At 37.8% G+C, this 18,348-nt stretch overlaps 2 protein-coding genes and 1 long non-coding RNA gene across 3 annotated transcripts; 1 reads left to right on the top strand and 2 right to left on the bottom strand.

Moving 5' to 3' along the window:
• Positions 1–13: 13 nt before the first annotated feature.
• On the bottom strand, positions 14–4,267 carry LOC121637187 (tripartite motif-containing protein 16-like protein). The gene is made up of 7 exons (XM_041981185.1): positions 3,729–4,267; positions 2,744–2,839; positions 2,424–2,657; positions 2,171–2,339; positions 2,015–2,089; positions 1,820–1,891; positions 14–1,706 (listed from the first exon to the last, which is right to left on the bottom strand). The coding sequence occupies exons 1-7, from the start codon at positions 4,194–4,196 to the stop codon at positions 1,159–1,161; spliced, it is 1,662 nt and encodes a 553-aa protein (XP_041837119.1). The 5' UTR covers positions 4,197–4,267; the 3' UTR covers positions 14–1,158.
• Positions 4,268–4,906: 639 nt separating this feature from the next.
• strip1 (striatin interacting protein 1) lies at positions 4,907–14,765 on the bottom strand. Its single transcript, XM_041980966.1, has 20 exons — positions 14,626–14,765; positions 13,006–13,075; positions 12,825–12,899; positions 12,572–12,706; positions 12,338–12,458; positions 11,847–12,022; positions 11,632–11,759; positions 11,347–11,529; positions 10,700–10,920; positions 10,460–10,525; positions 10,295–10,358; positions 10,112–10,183; positions 9,860–9,934; positions 8,455–8,552; positions 7,963–8,089; positions 7,764–7,864; positions 7,592–7,658; positions 7,402–7,506; positions 7,102–7,306; positions 4,907–6,205 (listed from the first exon to the last, which is right to left on the bottom strand). Exons 1-20 carry the CDS (start codon positions 14,737–14,739, stop codon positions 5,958–5,960), a joined length of 2,451 nt encoding a protein of 816 aa, XP_041836900.1. The 5' UTR covers positions 14,740–14,765; the 3' UTR covers positions 4,907–5,957.
• Positions 14,024–15,693, top strand: LOC121637064. The gene is made up of 3 exons (XR_006009794.1): positions 14,024–14,286; positions 15,085–15,166; positions 15,622–15,693. It is a non-coding gene; the product is annotated as an uncharacterized LOC121637064 (long non-coding RNA).
• The last annotated feature ends 2,655 nt before the right edge of the window (positions 15,694–18,348 follow it).

Raw genomic sequence — 18,348 nt, 5'->3', positions numbered from 1 at the left:
TATTTCTGGGTTTATTGTTCAAACATACGTCACTTACCAAAATTAGTACAACTTTAAGGTTGTATTTATTGACACTTTAAAGCAAAACTTCCTAAGTTTTCAACCTTAAAACTCTGTGCTTCTGATTTTTTCTGAAGGCAGGTTTCCATTCATTCTCCACATTCCTGGAGTCGTCATTGGCTTGCAGCATTCCAGGCCTTTGTGTTCCAGCCTGGAGCATCACCTGACAGCTGCATTTTGCTTTATGGCACCACGTCACATGGCAGCAACTGGACATCAACATATCAGTTGTTTTGGACATGCGCTATCACTGACTAGGCAAACAAATTCAGGAGGACATTACTGGAGGAAGTGGGGAAAAGAAAGAGAGGAAGTTACAGAGCAAGAGATTAAACAGAAGTCAACATCAGACTGGATTTTACCAGCTAGAGAGAGCTCAGAGAAGAGACATGATGCAAGATGATAAGCCCTTTATGGGGCATTAAAGTATGGAAATCTGCCAAAGTTCAGTGGTGCCTTTTTAAATAGCCTACAGTATGTCTGATGTAGAATCTCATTAAACAACAGAAGCAAAAACTACAGAGCAGTGCCATCTATATTGCTTTATTCCATAAATGATAGAAGTTATTTTCTCCAACTTAAAGAAATATACAGGTGTAGGTTTAAATTTGTGCTCTATTTACACTTTATACAACTTAATAGAAATACAGTGTATGACCTAGAAAAAAAGATTTTGTTGATTATGATAGATTCATTTTTTAATCTGATTTTCAAGAAAGTTCATCAGGTTATTCTACCTGAAGTGTGATCCAAAACATCATTCAAGTTATCTGGTGCCCCTGAGATGTTTGCAATACAACTATACACATAATGAAAAAAAACAAAACAGAAAACACAGCAACACCTGGTCACTAATGAAATCAGTGCAATGACATGTACTTCAGGACTGCTGCAGAATCCAGCTAAGCACCCAAAAACAGAGATGTAGCTTGATTTCACTGTTGTTTACTCCCTTACACTTATCGCTGGGTCCTCCTACATCATGTTTTTATCCAGTACAATCAAGAGTGCATAAGCGTTGCTCTGTGTAGTCCAAACTTCAAGAATCAAGACACCCTTGTAAACAGTCAAAAGTTGTTTACAGTTCTCTGTGGTGGTTCACAGTCTACGTCGTTTCAAATCACAGATCCTGATGCAAGATTTGTCTCCAAGCCAGAAGCCCGGATACAGCGGCTCTGTGAATTTAGCTTCTATCTTGTAAAGAAACTTCATATTGTCTAATACTTCATAAAAAGACACAGTTCCCTCTTTGAATTTAAGATACACTCCAATCCTGTGGTGACTGGGGAGTGCTAATAGCTTGATACTCTGAGCATCGTGGCTAACAGAGTAGGTTTCAGACCGATCCAGACTCCAAGAATTTGAGTTGGCCCCAAAGGCTGAGAGTTTAGAGTGGGTTTTTCTGTCTATTCCTTTGTAGGCAAGGGCTATTTCCATTTTGTCTCCTTTCACATCTACCTCATAGTAGCATCGCTCAGCCTGCAGTTCCTCCCTGCACAACACCTGCCGCCGACGGATGAACCTCTGTGGGCAACGAATGGCTGGAGTTTTACACCTCTGGGGAAACAGCATCACCTCTTTGTCTCCTTCAGAAATAGTCAGGTCCTCATGGGCTGTTGTGGGGTCCAGAGAGAGCTCACATGCATCTGAAACAATGAAAAGAATAAATGGTAAAATTAGCACTTTAGGAGCATAGTAGTGGTTGGACATGTCAGTATATGAAATAAGGCCATATTAAACAGTCTGAATGTAGACTCACACTGAAGAAACTCTTCCCTGGTTTTAGGCTCTGTTTTACTTTCATTCATGATCCTGTTATCTTCAGGAAGACCTATTACACAACATTAGAGCATCATTAATATGGATGGATGGATGGATGGATGGATGGATGGATGGATGGATGGATGGATGGATGGATGGATGGATGGATGGATGGATGGATGGAGATACAAACCCTGAGAGTGTGAGGAACTGGCTTCACATCTTTGCTCCATGTCTCGGACTGATTCCTCTTGCTCTTTCAGGTAAGCTTTCAAAAACAGAGACATGTATTAAAAGAACTGGAGCGGAATTAGAGTCAATCTTTCTACATGTCAGCAAAGACAAATACCAGTAGAACAGATAGAGGCAAATTCTTTGTCACAGAATTCTTCCAGCCGCTTCCCGAGTTGTTCGACAGCTTTCTTTGTATCCTCAAAGGGAAGAAACAGATCCTCTAAACCGTCATGGAAAGGCTGGAGATAATCTTTCTCACAGAGGCGTTGCACACGGGGCCATTTCTGTAACAACAGAGAACATATAGTCATGTGGAGACGATCTGTCACCCAGATTCAGGTCAAGTTTCACAGATGTGACTGTAGCACCTGCAGGAAATGTGCATGAGGTTCAGTTTGTGCTAGACACTCCAGGTGAGCATCCTGTGCCTTCATCTTCTCTATTTTCATCTGGATCATCTGCTTTGAGATGTGAACCTGGGCTGCTGCTGCCTCCACCTGTGCTCCGATCAGCTGCTTCACTGACATGTAACGTCTCTGAAGGCAGTCAATGACTCTGACTATGGCACTTTCACAGTAGTCCTCTGTTTGTCTGGCTTCCACCTGTTTTATATGCAAATGAGATGTATCAGTGGATCTGTGGACAGAGACGTATACATAGTGCAAACAATAAGAAACGCTTTCCTCACCTGAATCTGTTCAGACATCTCCCCCATGTTCTCCCACTTCTTCTCTTGCTCCTGCAGAGTCTCTCTGAGTTTTGTCTGCACCTTCCTCAGCTCCTCCTTAAGTGCATGTTAGATCAATTAACATTATTTTACAAGATTTATAAAACTGCAATAAATTTTATTTTGTCTGCTGAAATGTAGCTGTGTTTATAACAGACTGGGTAAACAGGATCTTGCTTTGTATGTTTAGTTTCTTTGTTTAAATTGGAAACATCCCCCTAGTTCTGTCAGTGTCATGCCTGCATCCATAAATCATTTCATTATCCACGAAAACATTATTTTAGTTTTTTTTTTAACTGTTAAATGTTAGGGCTTCCTTTACATTATTCATTTGTTGTTTTCAAAAAAATTACTGCCACTTTAAGTAATGTGTTGGACTCAGTAACACACACTTCAGTGACCTATTTCCACAATCCTCTATGACAACATGAAATGACAGTCTGCAATATATTTCTAGAAGAAAGCTTTAGCTTTTGTGGGTGTATATCGTTTCCTGCCAGCAGGAAGGTGCCATGATGTTGCACAAATTTTATCTTCGTTCCCCCCCCACCCCTAAGTAACTAATCAAAGATATCTTCTCTCTTCAGTCTAAAAGCAGGTTAACCTTAAATTAGAAAAAAAACATGTGAAATCTTGATGAGATCATTTTTGTTTTAGAAAAATCAATTTCATAAGTTCTCAAAAGCCATAATGATTTAGATATTACTTGAGTTTCTTTTGCTGTTGTTTTAGTGATTAGGGTTGCTGCACAGGATAAGATTGTCTTACAGCTGGACTGGGTTTCTGACTCATAATGGAAAATTTCACCTGGACTGAACCCAAACTCCTCCTGGAGCCCGCCCAGCATTTTTCCTGTTTACAGGTTTATAGTTAAAAAAAAGAGTCCTCTTCATTGGTTACTGACTAGTAAATGGCAGGATTTCTTTGTGTTTGTTATTTTATTTACCTGCTTTCTCCTCCGCTCCTCCATCACCAACCCAAATCTATGCCCTGAATGCTTTGTTGAAGCACACAGAGCACATAGGATATGATTATCTGTGCAGCAGTAAACATCCAGTGGGATCTTGTGGCGAGGACATAAAGGTTTCCCAGATGTTTCTGTGCTGCTCCGGTGTCTCTTCAGTGCCTGCAAGGATTCAGCTGAAAGCTGCTCTTTCCTTTTCCTACTCTCAGTTTCCTCTGTGTCTCTCGCCACCTCAACCAGAGTTGTGTTCTTGATCAAATGAGGTCTGTAAGGAAACTTCTGCCCACATTCAGGGCAGCTGCAGTTCAACTTGTCCCGCTCCCAGCAGTCCTGGATGCAGTCCAGGCAGAATTTGTGTCCACAGGGGATAGTTGCCGGATTCCTGAGGAGCTCTCTGCAGATTCGACAAGAGAGACGATTCATTCTCACAGGCATATGAAACTCTGCCATGTTTGTGTGGAAAAAGGCGCGTTTTTTCTCATCGTTTCATTTCCTGAACAACTGACTCAGAAGCCTTTGGACTGATTTGTTCATCTCAGAGCGGAAGTGGGTGTGACCAAAATATTTGAATTGATTTCAAACACAGAAGTAGTGAGGAGGAGGTGGGGTGGGATAAAAAAAAAATGTTTAAATTTATTTATAACGTAAGTGAAGAATTAAAGACAGCAACGTACTGATTACAGTGTTGATAGGATTTTTTTTTTTCTGATGAGTGAAAAGTCCTGCAGCATAGTTCAAAATATTTACAGCACGCCTTGTACATAAAAACCATAAAAACTGGCCAAGAGATATTTAAAATTTCTATTTTAATTTATAAAACCTAATTTTATTCTTTGTGATAAGACAATTTTCAGCAGGAAATTGTCTGCTATGTTTTAAATTAACTCTAAAAAGTAGAAAAAGAAACATCTGACATGTAGAAAGAAAATTTGTAATACTTTGTAATCACACGTTTAAAAAAATTGGTGAATTTGTGATGTATTTATGTTGATATTGATGCATTTGTTCCCTTGTTTAAGTGGATGTTAATCTTCATTTGACCCCTGCATGCTGCAAAAAGATCCAGCTCTTTACAGCCCAGCTTCCAACTTTGCTCACCTCTCTTTCACTTTCTAAAAAATGCCAAAACAAAAGCATTTAAAGAGAAACATGAATCCAACTTGAATGACAGTATAGTTTTATTACAGTACTTAAGTCTATGTAAAACAACAACAGCCATGACAAAATACATTTCACAATTTACACACGTTTTCATTTTCTTAATCCTTCCAATAACAAATTAAACAAACCATGGAGATATATATATAAAAAAAGGTTCTGGGAAAGAATTCACGAGTTCAAAACATTTGTCTGATGAGTGAATAAAGAAAATGACTCTTCTTACTGTGGGCAGAAATCTAATGATGCATTTTCATGTCCATCCAGCCTGGTGGTCAGTAAAACCTGGATGGCTGTCTGGATAGTCCCCGAAAACAGCAAAAAATGCTCAAAATGAATCAACATAAGATGGAATAATAAAGTCAATCCTGTAAACAGGAACTCATCATATTCAGATCATTATTTAAAAAGTAAAATGTTGGTATTTGCACATAAACTAACCCCCCCCCCAATAGTTCCTATACACTCCTTTTGTCTTGCTAAGAGAAATAAAACAGAGGAATGTCTGATTTGTTACATGTAACTTTACTGTGTGGAGTCCAACCTCGACTCAAGAGTTAATACATAAAATTTATTTCAAATAAGTTTAATTAAAATTAAAAGCAAACATACAGTCATGTAGTTTTTCCAGCTCATTTACTGACCTAGTGTAGGAGGTAAGAGGCACACAGAGCAAATACCTACAAATGCAAGGTTCGATTACAAAAGTGGGAGAAGCTGGAAAAGTCTCAGTCAACCTCAATACAAAAGGATGAGCTTTCTTTTTTTTCCCCCAGATTGGCATCCTTAATGCCAAACGTCTTAAAAGGCAAAAGTTAATAACAAAAACAAAAACATTTGGTTAGAGCCTTGAACCTGTTCAACCAGCTGATGTTTGGTAGTCAACATCTGGGAGACTTCTGAGTGAAATCCATCCGTCAGAAAATGTAGCACGATGCTGCGTTCAGAGTTTGATCAGCGAGAACACTGTCTGTGTTTTTCTCTGCACTCCTTAACAAAACTGTTTATTTAAGGGGGAAATAAAAGAACAAAGATGCTAACAGTGGCTGATCCTCACTGTAGCAGTTCTTCCCAAGAAATGGGTTTGGAGAAAACCTCGCGCTCCAGCCAGAGGTCATAGTTCATTTGGAAGTCCTCAGGCAGATCTACTCGCTGTCCCAGAACACTCTGCAGACAGTTGTCCACCGGCAGGAAGTCTGGATTGCTGTGGCTCTTGTCGTAGCGCCGACTGTTAAAGCGTTCAATGCTAGCCCGCAGGGCGCACTCTTCAGCCTGGAAGTCCCAGGGACGAGCGTCCAGATCTGTTCTCAGAGACAAACAGACTTAGTAAACTTTGGTCTACTCTGAGAAAGTACAGCTAAATCCTAACATATATACATTTAATGTAGTAAAACTCTGTAAATGAATGCTGTAGGTGTGGCTGTAAACAGCTGAATATGTTAGGAAGGTGAAACTAAAGTGTAGAATCTCAAATATGAAAGTTAACTCAGTATGGTCAGGTTTTTATTGACATGAATGTCAAGTTTACCTCTGATTTCAAATTGGACATATTATATTACTACTGTTATCACTATTACTACTATTAGTACTGAAACTACTACTACTATTAGTTGTTGCTGTAATAGTCAAAACATTCCCATAAGATTCTTTTTAACTTACAGAACACATACTTTAGAATTAAACCTGTTTACATAATATAAATATACAATAACTGACATGCATAACAAGCCCCCAAATTATGTTGTAAACTTACAGAACTTTGGTAATGACGAGTAATGTAATTTTACTCAAAATTGCAATTAAAAGTAAAAGAAGTACAGTAATTTACTGTCAAAGCTGTGTTTTACAGATTGTTTTAGCAAAAAAAAAAAAAGCCTAATTTTTCTGCCATTTTGCATTACTTGAACTTTCCATCTTTCTGATTTCCTTTTATTATAATAAGATTGACAACAGTAAGTATGTGCTGCTTTACAAATGATTGGGTATCCAGTCTGTTTGTCCTGTAAAGATTTGGGTAAATTTCTCTGTCCTATGTGGCAGAGCTGGCCATAACAAAACACAATAACTGGATGTGAGGACACTTACAGCTAACCTAGCGACATTAATCCTACTAACAACCCTTCCCTTACACATTCTGATTTTCACACATTTTTGTGGACAATTTAGTAGATTCAGTGTAGCTTCAGGTTCTGCTCACCGTTTCCATACGCCCAGTCATCATTAAGACGATGTCGGACTTTCTGGTAGATGGCAGACATGGTCTTCATGTTGCTCTTCCTCCACTGCCGCCCCAAGTATTTAGTCTGCACTTTGAGCAGTTTAAGGACATAAAGTTGCATCATGGCCTGCTTGACTTTCAGCGCCCTCTTCAGGATGGGAGCAGATTTAAAGACGACCAGCATCTGGTGGAGGAGAGAGAAACGTAAAGATATACACCAGCAAATATACACATACAAAAGTCGTCTATCTTGATAAATATGATGTGAACTTCTCTCACCATTGTTCTGGAGTGTTTCCACTTAGTTAGTTTGTTCAGGATCCTCAGTAAGTTGATACATGAAAACAGATTCCTCCAGCAAAACTGATTGTTATCTCCTGCTTCCTGTAATACAGAAATAATTCAGAGTGAGAAAAAGATCCGGTTTGAAATCGCTGGACCAAGTCAAAACAGAAATGTGAAAACTCACTAAACTCTCAGCAGTTAACTCCGGGAGCTCGTGCACCACGCAGTATGGAAAGTCAAGTACAGAAATGCTGTTCAAGAAACAACAATCAGGATCAGGAAATAAAAAGATATAAAATTCAGTTTTTACCAAGTATTAATCAGTTTTATTCTATTTAAACAGACCCTCACAGTACCTATTCTTAGCTGTGATGTAAGACATGATGTTCTGGTTGAAGAACTTCAGGATGAGTGGGATGCAGTTGGCAAACACCAGGTGCTGAGCCATATACTCAAACTACAAAAAGAGCACACACAAAGACAAGCATTGCTCAGGTAAAGAGATTTCCCTCACAACAATGTCTAAGCTTGAAAACAAGCATGTGGCGTTCAAACCTGATAGACGTGGTTTAGTTTGAAGTGCTTCAAAAGCAGCAGCAGGATGGCAGAGATGGCTTTCACAATGATTTCTTTGTGACGATTGACGTCGACGCCAAGCTTCATGCTCTGCAGTACGGTGGTCCTGCAGAGTCAGATAGAGATCAGCACCACACAGCAAAGCACGTGACCTTCAACCTGCAGACTGAACTGTTCACGTTTAATTATAAAGCCTTTAAAGCCTGTTTTATTCAGCACCTCGGCTTTACAGCTTCAGCTTCTTCCTGGACATAGTTAGATACCTACACTGTGAACATGAACATTTCTACAGATATTCTGATGCTGATAAAACATTTTTATCTACAATAATCTGCTGAAAGCATAATCTCTTTAACTTCAAGTTAGAGACTAATTCCACAATCTGTATACCTGGACTTAGAATATGAAGATATTAATGTTATTGTTTAATTGTTGGTTAAGTTTGGCTATTTTCCTGGTCGATCCACTTACGGCATCTCCTCCGGCAGCACATCAGCCAGGATATTAATGGAGTCTGTTTTGGCTTTGGATGTCGGCGCAGCAGCAAGCAGGATCTTTAGCAGCGCAATCTAACATTCAGGGAGAAACACATTGTCAAGTTGGACATTAACATTTACCTTTAACATGCTTTTAATTGTGACACCATATTTAATTATTGCAGCTTTTCCTTTAATAAATGGAGATGTAATTCAATAGACATTATTTTAATTCGTCGTTGTTTGGCCAGAGTGTTTGAATTTAAAAATATGACATGGAGCTTACAGGGAAACGTTCAAACAAAACAAGCCAGCTTAACACCATGCTTCAATTTTTCTCCCACAAAACACACAGTGACAAAGATTTTAGGCTGTGGATTGTTTTGTTTTGTTTTTTGCAACAGAGAGTTGGTGCTTGATTATATGAGGAGGAGATACATACAAAATAACAAAACTTCCATTACACTGGTCCGCAACACGATCAAATTTCAGCATTAGATAAAACATTGTAATTGGCAACTCAGGACGAGTACTATTAGAAGCAAATTATAACCCAACAACTCATAAAACACACAAAGATAGTTGAGTTCTCCACGTGATCTCAGCTACACCACAGCTGAAACTCATCACTGCTGTAGGTTGTTCACACAGGCTGCATGTAGCTCAGTGCTGCATCAGTGTGTGCTTACAAATAGAAAACCCCCATCATAGTCAGCTGATTGCCTCGTGTTTGATTGTTTTTCACCCCCCAGTGTGCAGATGCATATCAGAGGTGTCTCAAACATCAGCTCTGATCCCCTATTCAGCCTCTGAATTAATAAAAAAGGATGTGGATACTGAAGCTCTATTAGTCCTACTTTCAGCAGGCAGTATGGAAACACTATTTACCATCAGTCATCAAGCTTAGTCAAAAGTATTAAACTGAAACAAAACCTCATTATGCAGTTTCACATACATTTCAGTGACATGTATAGCTCAATCCACCATTGCACATCAGTGTTTGACCTGCATATATACAGGAGGCAACGGCAATGAGGACCCCTGTTAGGTCAAATATCAGCCTTTTCAACAGCCAAATTCAACACAAAATTAAATTAACAGAATAATTTAGTGTCTTTTTGCAGCCATCTATGAAATGCTGCTCTAAATCTAAAGGAAAATACAAAATTTTATTTAACACATTTGGATGCAGATATTTTACTACAGCTCAGTGTCACAATCTGACATTTTCATGTACAGTTCCTCCTCTGATCTGTTGCTCCCTCTCGGTGTGTCTGTGACAGCAGGACAGAAGCAGCACTGCATTGGAAGTGAGTTAAATCAAGGTTGTTATATGAAATTTCCGGCTGCAACAGAATATGAGCTGATCCTGAGGCTGCAAAGTCATGAACAGCACTAACCATGTATTGAGGCAAACTGGGCAGAATTCCCTGATAGAGCAGTTCAGTCGCGCACATCTCCACCTCCTCTTCACCCTGACAACAAGGAAACAGAAAAGCAAGAAATGAGATGCAGACAACAAAAAAAAAAAACTCTAAGCAATCTGATTATTAGCCTTGAAGGTCTGCTCTCTATAATGTAGCATGATGCTGTTCCAGACTTATCTTATTGAGAACAAATTATCATAAAAAATGAGTTAAATTTCCGCTTACACCAGATAGAGGAGTTTTCTGGTATTCCTCCTCCTTTGCAATCTGTATTTCTGCTATAGAAATGTACTTGTGCTGGAAAATAAGAAGACATTAGCTTAAATTCCAGGAGTATTAACAGCTCAGCAAAAATATAAATCTATTCTGCAGGGAAATATTGACACACTGTGCAGTATGTTGCAATACCTGCTTTAACGTCTTGATGCTCTCATGAATGGGCCTGGGTAAACCAACCACTGTATCTGTATCGCTGCAGGGCATGCAGGAAAAAATGCTTTATTACTTGATCTTAGCATGTTAACATAGCTGGTGTCAGATATCACTTTTAGTTATAGTCAAGAGAGAACCTACCTTCCAAGCGTGTAACCAATGAATTTACTTCGACTTGATTCCAGAAAATTTTCAATGTCTTTTTCCCTGTTGGAGCAAATAATTACAAAATAGTGAACTTTAATTGTTCACTCTGCATGTGTAAACAGGAAGAAGGAGCCACCTAAATAAATGTGGTAGTTGTAAATTTGAACGACAGCTTATCAGTGAGAAAGAATTCATAACAAATTCTGCAATTTGTTTATTGGCACTGAATATTACCGGACTTTGGGAGCCCACGGCAGACCCTTGACGAAGAACACCTTCTCTGACGGAGGGTGAGGAATAGGTGGAGGCATCACCTCGTCTCTTTCTAAGGGGAAAGTCTCTGTTTCTAAAGAGTTGTCATTGTCATCATTGTCATCCTCATCTTCACGAGAGTCATCAGCCTTGTAGGGATCCTTCTCATTGAACGCGTCCAAGTTGTCCTGTTTGATCAGAGCCTGAGTAAAACAGAAGGAGAGAGTTAAGATATTATTATTGTACTGAATGTAATCATTTAAATAATAATATCAAAATGAGTAAGATACTAAATTTAATAGCCATCTGAATAATGCTTAATAACAGTAAAAGCTCTTTAAAAGGTCATTTATACTATTTATTTGTTAGTTTTTAATCATTCTTTCCACATCTGGGGCAGAAATAAATACAATCAAATAGTTTGTAACCAACTTCATGCAAGAGCTTTAGTTTCATGTTCAAACTCTTGTAGTTCAATTAAGATTGTAAATAAGGACGTAAAAAGCAGTTAGACTGTAACTCAAATCAGATTTTAATATTTTAAACAGCCTGGATATATTTAAGTAGTTTTACATGTCAGTTTAATCTGTAATATGCTTTGAGTAAGCAGCTGCAGCAGATACGTCTACCTTGTGTTCACGGCGTGCACGTTTTTGTTGTTGTTCGATGAGATCAGATGCCGACGCGGGAGGAGACGCTGCCCTCATACTGCGAATGACTCCAATGCTGTCCTCTGGAAGAGGAGGAAGACCCAGTTCCTCACGTTTACGGACCTTTATGCTCTGAAGCTGTTCAAACCCTCCAAGTGTGAACTGAAACAGAGAAGAGGAGGATTCTCACAACTCAATGTTTCTTTCAGCACCAGATAACGCTTGTGTTTACAGTCATAAATGCTGGACATTTTCATCTCTCACCAGTATGCTCTTCCACAACAGCAGTAACACCTTCTTCATTGGAAAGTGAGGGGCATGTCCACTGCAGAACTTGGTAACCATACCAAAGAGTGTGACAGAAATCGGTTCGTTGTTGAACAAAGGGGATCCTGAGTTAAACCAGCATGGTGCGATTAGTATACATATTAGAGTTTGCATATATCCTTAATGTGACAAGCTGCTCTAAGAAAATTTACCCAGTTCTGCTCTGAAAGTTTCCCTGATGATTTTCCATTCAGGTTTGTCAGCTGGGTCATCCTGCTGGATTGTCTCCACCATCAGGTACATTATATTAAGCAGCACCCTGAGATCTGTGCTGTCAGCGAGGGAGATGGCCGGCTTTCTGACTGCACTGCTACAGGCAGCGCTGTTACTAAAAAACAGAAAGCACATAACTAAACATTCAAGATTAATCTCACTAACTTGACACTTTTTTTTTAAAGCAAACTAACTTTTTTGTTGTTTTTGTTTTCTAAATTTAGGTTGCCAAAATTAAGACTACCTAAAAAAAAATGCTGATAACAGTAAAAATAAGTTCATTTACGCTCAGTCTAGATTCCTACTGAGTGCTGACTGTTATGCTTGTTTTAGTTTTGAGCACATCTGAATGTAAATTAGCATTTAAAAGGAATATTCTATGTTGAAAACTACCATTTTCAAAACACATGTTTGCTAGTGGAAAACATACTCGATCTCCATGTTGAGCAGTTCCACCAGTGCAGAGAAAGTCCCCACATCAAGCAGCAGAAATATGTTGTATCTCATCCAGTGCTGCACTTCAGTCTCAGAGCTGCACTCTGCAAACGTCCCTGGGGAGAAAAACAATGTGCTACTGTAAAATATCCTGAGATAAACAAAAATATCTTCCCCGCTTGTAAGATTTCATTCTATTTCTAATAAATAAAAAGCATTGTATACTAACCCTGGGCCATGTAGAGAATGGCTCTAGCAACCTTCAGTCTTTTCTCACGAGCAATGACCTCCAGACCGTCCAGGAGGCGCATGGCATGAGCTCTGTGTTGAACTGCGTCCAGCTCTGTCCACTTCTTATCAGAAACTGATGCACAGCAAAAGTAAAAAAAAAAATCCAAATGTTATGTACATGCTAACTTAGTCTTCAATCTATAATAAATGTTTGTTAAACGCACTATATTTATCTATATTTAATTAATTACCATGAGTTCTGAATTCCTCCTCAAAGCACTTCCTATTAAGAGCAAATTCTGGTCCTTCAGTGTAGCTGTAAAGCTCTGAAACATACGTAAAAAATTATATAAAACAACTAAGCAAATCATTTACATGTATATGTAAAGGTTCTGAGAAAATGATGCAATCAGAAAGCTCGGTTATACACACCTGACAGTTCTGCAGCCCATTTGTCTGTATCAGAATATTCAAACTCAAGATCTGGAGACTCAGACAGCCCCTGTGCACAACACATGACAAAGCATCAATCAGGGACGCGGCATTTAGACACAAAATTACCTACTGTGCATTTAATTATAACCGAGCTTAAGAAATCTTTCAAATCATATCCACAAAAAATATATAATAAATAACTTATGGTTTGATTATATGTAGGGGCAACAGACTTCTGCATTTTAAGTGATTAGGATGACTTCCTAAGAAATAGTCCAGTGTAAACTAGTTATCATATAATAAGCCAATTATTGGAAAACTTGTTGAGATTTTGTAACATTCTTGTAAATCACATAAATTATAAAGCATCAGTGATCTTTAAAATAAGTGTGAACCATCTGTGGCTTATTAAAACTAAGTGTTAGGTAAACTATTTTACAGAACTGTGCATCTTTAAAATTTTACTTCAATGTATTCAACAGGGCAGTATTGTGTTTTTTCTGACTGCATTAACAGCCAATTACGTCGTAGTTTCCTATTTTGTATATGAGCCACTGGATAACAGAATAACACCCAACAGCCAAAACTGGCAATGTAATCTGGTGGGAAACATTGGTATAGGCATTCGTGTAGATGCAACACAAATCTAAAACATAGTTGAAGAACATTTCCATTTCATCTCAACATTTTGCTCCAGCAGGAATATGTGTTGTGCCACAATGGGAAGGAAAAAAAAAACTTCTGAGAAACCACTGAAGAAACACAAAACAGAGACCAAAGCTTTGACTTGGCCTCCAATCTAAATCGATCCAAACAACATCGATCCTAATTCCAATAAAGATCTGTGGGATAAGACAGAAAAAAATAAATCTACCAAGGTCTCAATCATAACTAACAAGACCAAAAAAACTATACACTGTTAATGTCAAGGGTACCCCAAGAGTCACTTTTCCATACTCTTACAGGTCCAGAGCTATCTTGATTGCACCACATTACACAATATTAAGAAAAGTGGTTTTAACGCTCTTGTTAAGTGATATTAATCAAAATACGTAAGTGTGACGGATTATATATATTATAATTCATGGAGCATAAACAAAAAGTCAGTTTGTTTTTTTCATCCATTACAGTAGGGAAATTTAGGAAATTGATGTCCTGTCCCATGGATAAATCGGTATCAGACAAACCTTTTTCTTAAAACACACATACACACACGCACACACAAACACACGAAGACCATTCTGGCAAATGCATATTCAGTTTGCCATGGCGTGGCAAGTAAGTACATCAAAAATAAGAAACACACCTAAAACATATTAAGTAGCCAGTCTGGCCTGTAACAGGCTAATGTCGGTTTGCTACTGCCTACCTACTGAGTTACATTTAAATCCAGACAATAAAGTTACAGGACAACAAATTAAATTAAACATAGCTATAAACGTGTTTAAATAAGGAATCTCGGTTGCTATTGTTAGTGACCAATTGATGTTGTAAATACTAATAAAGCTACACTGACGTGGTTAGCTAATGTTGCAGGAGCAGCAGGAAAGGCCTAGTGTTTTTATTGTTGACTGAAGACCCTGGAAGAAATTAAATCGCAGCCTTTTGTCAACATACCTCTGAGTCTTTCCTTGGATTTCGAGGAAATTCGCCCCTGCTTTTGTTTGGTATCATTGCTCTCTGTTTGTTGTTTACAGGCAGCCCACCACCGTTGTCACCCACATCCATCATTTTTTTGGGGCGACGTGTACTCTCGCGAGATTACATTCAATCAGCGAGAGTTTGCCTCTGACTGGCTGCATCGGCTACGTTTTTTTAAACAGTATTTTTTTCATGGTACAGCGACTTGCCACAGATTGCACTGTATTTAAGTTGCCTCCGTCAGTTATGTCTCCTTAAGTTCTTCCAATCCACACTTGTACTCCAAACTGTTTATAACTATTTGTAGCTTATTAAAGTTATTTGTGACTGCTATGTGTTTAGCGTCAAGCTGCAGAATTAATTTATGAACAATCAGATATCTTCACTGTACTGCATGACGAATACCTCTTAATCTTATTGCCCCTTCTGTATTAGGCAGACTAGAGAGGCACTGTGGCCCCCTGCTTAATTTTGGCCCCTAAAATGCCATTGCCTAGTCACTGGTTGCTCTTTACAGGTGAGAAAATGTGACATATTGTTGCAATTTGAGCATTTCTTACAAGTATAATCATGTTATATTATTATTATTATTATTATTGCGGCAGCATATATCTATCTATCTATCTATATATATATATATATATATATATATATATATGTATATATGTATGTGTATGTATGTATATATATATATGTGTATATGTATATATATATATACATATACACATACACATATATACACACACATACACATATATACACATACATACATATATATATATGTATATGTATGTGTGTGTATATATATATATTTTATATATATATAAAGACAAACTGGCTGCTAATAAAAGGGTATTTATAAAAGGTAGAAAATTGCATTTCTGATGACACAAATGTAACAATTACATGGGCTGTGAGCCAGCATGTACCATTTGAATTCAGATGTCTTAACTTGACCTCTTTTTTTTTTAGATGTGCCTATATAAAATCCTGGATTGACAACTGCAACATCCATTCACTGTATCCATGGTGAATATATAATTCAGTAGGCATCCACGTCCATGCGGGTAGAACATGGACTCTCCTGGTACTCAGGCTTTCCCCCACAGTTCAAAATTATGCATTTTTGGTTAACTGGTGCTTCTAAATTCTTAATGAGTTTAGGTGGTAAGCCTGTCTGTTGGCTCTGTGACGGACTGGCAACCTGTCCAGGGTGTACCCCACCTTTTGCTTAATAGCAGCTGGGTTGTAGATGGGTGGATGGATTACAGACAGTATAAGAGGCATTTCCTGATTCAAGTGTCTGGTACAGGGGGACAAGTCATATCTGAGCCATTTTCAAATTTCAACTCTTTATTAAAGGAAACGGTACACAGAAATTTTACAGCATGTAGACTGATTAACTTATTCAAACTACAGTGTTGAAAATATAGGCCAACATCATAGCTAATTGACAGAATCTTACATCTAAACACAGAATAAGTTCTGCCATGAAATCACAGTGGTATACCTATTAAACCTAACATCACAGGAATAAAGCAGTTTGCACACATTAATTTCTCTCAGAGTTAAAACATGACTCATTTGAATACTGATTGCATCTAAATCAAAGGAAATCACAACAAAGTAGTTCCCACATACCATCTTAATAATAAAAAATGTCTCAAGAAATAAAATGGATATAAAATATGTATTGTTAAAAGTTTTAACATAATGTAAAATCTTGCTTACCCTTGTCCAAAATATGTTTGGTTTTTTTTTTTCTCTCGCTCTCTTTTTTTTTTTTTTAGGAGTTACACTAGTTTAACAATTCACAACTGCTGCAGAAGCCTTTAGACAGAAGGGATGAGGATGTTTAGCTGCATAGCTTTCACTGTGTATTGCAGAATAACAACTGATCTGGGCATAAACCTACATGGGAGGAAAACACAGCTGTGTGTGTGTGTGTGATTATACATTGCTGAAATACAAGGCACTGTCAACTGACAAGTAACCATGGATACAGCACTCATTTTCTTGACAATAATGTCCTTGCAAAGTGTCCCTGGCTGTAATGCCCTTAAAGCTGTTAGTGCAAAGATGTAAGTATTTCACAGTAGCACTATGTAGGCTACTTTTCCACAAGCAACAGGATTAAACAACTAAAACGAGCTCGTTCATCATAGCACACATGAGATACAGCAAGTACCTGTAGAATCGGATGAGAATGTTTTTCCTCCTTTGTTTTTTGTTTTGTTTTTTTTTTTTTCTTTGGAAGGGTGACATTATGGTGAAAACATTGTGGAGTATCAATTAAAAAACATAAGGTGATGGACAGTAACAACACTAATACTGTCTACTGTCTGGAGTAGGGTAAGCTGAAAACAAACAGGATTCTAAAATGTGTTTGCCAGCTTCACATTCAGCGTGCAGGTTGCTGTCTTGCCAAGTTTATACAAAAAATAAAAAATAAAAATAAAAATCAACCAACTCATCAAAGGTCCCCTCAAGGCCAAAATATATAGCATGTGAATATAGAGGTAAATATTACCTGCATTTTGCAAGCATCACAAAACAGTGCTTAAGCCTTTAAAATAATAAATATTTCCAGCAAGAAAACACATTGTATTAAGAAAATACCTGCATAAAAATACCATAAGATGCAGTTGACTACTTAGTTAAATATGCTGATACTGAAATAAAGTTAAATCTAAGGGCAAAGCCTTTAGAGTGTTTACTTTTTTGTTGTTACAAGCCTTAAAAAGGAGAAGCTGACGCCTTTATTTAAGATTCCTGTGACATTTCTAATTAGAAACACAATGAGCAGTTCATTAAAGGTCGTTGTGTGTACTGTACAAACACACGACATGTAACAGAATATATATCACTACAAAAGTTTTGTTACTTTAGACAGTTGAGGAAAACAGATGAGTATCAAAATCTTTGAAGATATCTGTAGCATTACTGTAAATGGCATTTTCAAAAAAGTTAGATTAGACATAAATTATACACTGCAGATCTGGCAAAAAAAAAAATATATGTAAATATATTTACAGATAATATGTAATATCTGAATGCCCTGAGGTGCAGGAAATATTCCTCCAGACACAAAACCTCATACAAAGGACATTATTCAAAGGAACATTACTGACAAGTTCTATTCTAATGTTTGCTATCATTAACACAAACTTAAAAGTTACTTTTTGCCCAGATCTGCAGGTTAGTAGTATGGCTGTCAATACTTTAAAAGTCAAGACAAATTTTCTCTTTCTGATGGATGGAATGCATTATGTGAATAAGTGCTTTGATATCAAAGAACAAAGAAAATATGAGAACAGCAGTGAGGGGTTTTTGGCCACAGGATAGTAGAAACACTCATCAAACTATGATTTACAAGTTTCTATGGCTCACCTGTCAGTAATCAATGACCTACTTTGATCCAACACACATGGAAAAATATCTACTTAGAGCCACATATCTGGCTATTTAACGAGTTACAACGGTTCGCCTTTCAGCTCAGATTTGGTCCAGCGACTACAATTCAAAACATCTCTTCACCATCATGTCAGGAAATGCCTGCGAATAGTGACAAGAACAGAATCACCCAGCTAAGAGTGTCTAAAAAGCTCAATAAGCAGCAGAGTGCTGTGTGTTGCAATTAAGTCAACACCTTAGCATTTCAGGAAGGACTCTCATACAGTGTTTATACATATATTTTTC

Source organism: Melanotaenia boesemani, chromosome 3 (assembly GCF_017639745.1).
Source record: "Melanotaenia boesemani isolate fMelBoe1 chromosome 3, fMelBoe1.pri, whole genome shotgun sequence".
Taxonomy (NCBI): Eukaryota; Metazoa; Chordata; class Actinopteri; order Atheriniformes; family Melanotaeniidae; genus Melanotaenia; species Melanotaenia boesemani.
Note: the sequence above shows the minus strand (reverse complement) of the source record. Positions and strands in the feature narration are given on the sequence as shown.